General features: G+C 33.0%; 1 protein-coding gene across 1 annotated transcript in view; it reads left to right on the top strand.

Moving 5' to 3' along the window:
* The window catches only part of LOC106884087 (cytochrome P450 2U1), a 27,770-nt gene extending 26,698 nt beyond the window's left edge, over nt 1–1,072 (top strand). The window contains exon 3 of the mRNA XM_014935307.2: nt 130–1,072. Coding sequence (XP_014790793.1) covers nt 130–380 — 251 coding nt within the window. The 3' untranslated portion in view covers nt 381–1,072. The remainder of the gene's footprint in view (nt 1–129) is intronic.
* Nucleotides 1,073–1,102: the final 30 nt, after the last annotated feature.

The raw sequence follows: 1,102 nt of genomic DNA, 5'->3' as shown, positions 1-1,102 counted from the left end.
ATATATATATATATATATATATATACATATAATGCATGTGCGTATAATGCGTTTTCTTTATATATAACCAAATATGTGTTCCCTATGAGTGATTTCATCGATATTAAGTTTAATTCTTATCTGTTTCAGGCAAACGAAGTTGTTTCGGGGAGCCGTTAGCCAAAGCTGAACTGTTTATATTTTTGGCAGGCATCTTGCAACAGTTTACGCTTGAATGTACCCCAGGAGTAAAGCCACCATCATTGAAAGGTAAATTTGGAGTTACAAATGTTCCCGAGAGATTTAATATCAAGATTGTGCGAAGATCGCAGACGCCTACAAATGCAGTATTGATAGAGAACGCCGAAACCCCTGAAACGTCAACCAGTGAGAGCAAATGAACACTCTGTTAGCTGTTTGATGATGGATACTAGTTAAACCTCAGTGAATATATGATAGATGCATGAATACATTGATAGATACGTAGGTAGATATATATATTCATGTATGTGTGGATGTGTGCATGTATATATACATAATCACATTGATATGGACATACTAAATTGTACTTTAAAATCATACACTTCTGTATGCAAATATGTATATATAAATTGTACGCCTCATTGTTTCATTTCATGCCTAAATTTATTACCGTATTTAAATGTAGAGAAAGCATAATCGAGTTGAAGATTATATGTGTCTCCGTGTGTTTGTATATGTGTGTCTGTGTGCATGTATTGCGTGCTTGCGCATGCGTAAGTGTATGTATGTGAGAAAGTAGGAGAAAGTATATTTACGTCTCTAATTTCATGAGATTGACCAACATTTTTTTTTTTTTTCAAACTCATAATACCGTTGAATAAAAGATCTGCTATCAACGAACCAAATCAGCGAGGTAGCTTTCATTCCTAACAGACAGCAATTCATTTTATTTACGCTATTAACGCAGGCCAGTCAGAAGTGAATATTCCTTCTTTTATTTTCACTATCAAAAATATGTCATGTGTATTTATAGATGTTGAACATAACATTGTTGAGTGTCTATATTCTTAAAATTATTTACTTCGCATGAGGGGCGAGACTTCTTTTTCATTGAAATACATACGTATATATATATATATAT

Source organism: Octopus bimaculoides, chromosome 3, assembly GCF_001194135.2.
Source record: "Octopus bimaculoides isolate UCB-OBI-ISO-001 chromosome 3, ASM119413v2, whole genome shotgun sequence".
Lineage (NCBI taxonomy): Eukaryota > Metazoa > Mollusca > Cephalopoda > Octopoda > Octopodidae > Octopus > Octopus bimaculoides.
Note: the sequence above shows the minus strand (reverse complement) of the source record. Positions and strands in the feature narration are given on the sequence as shown.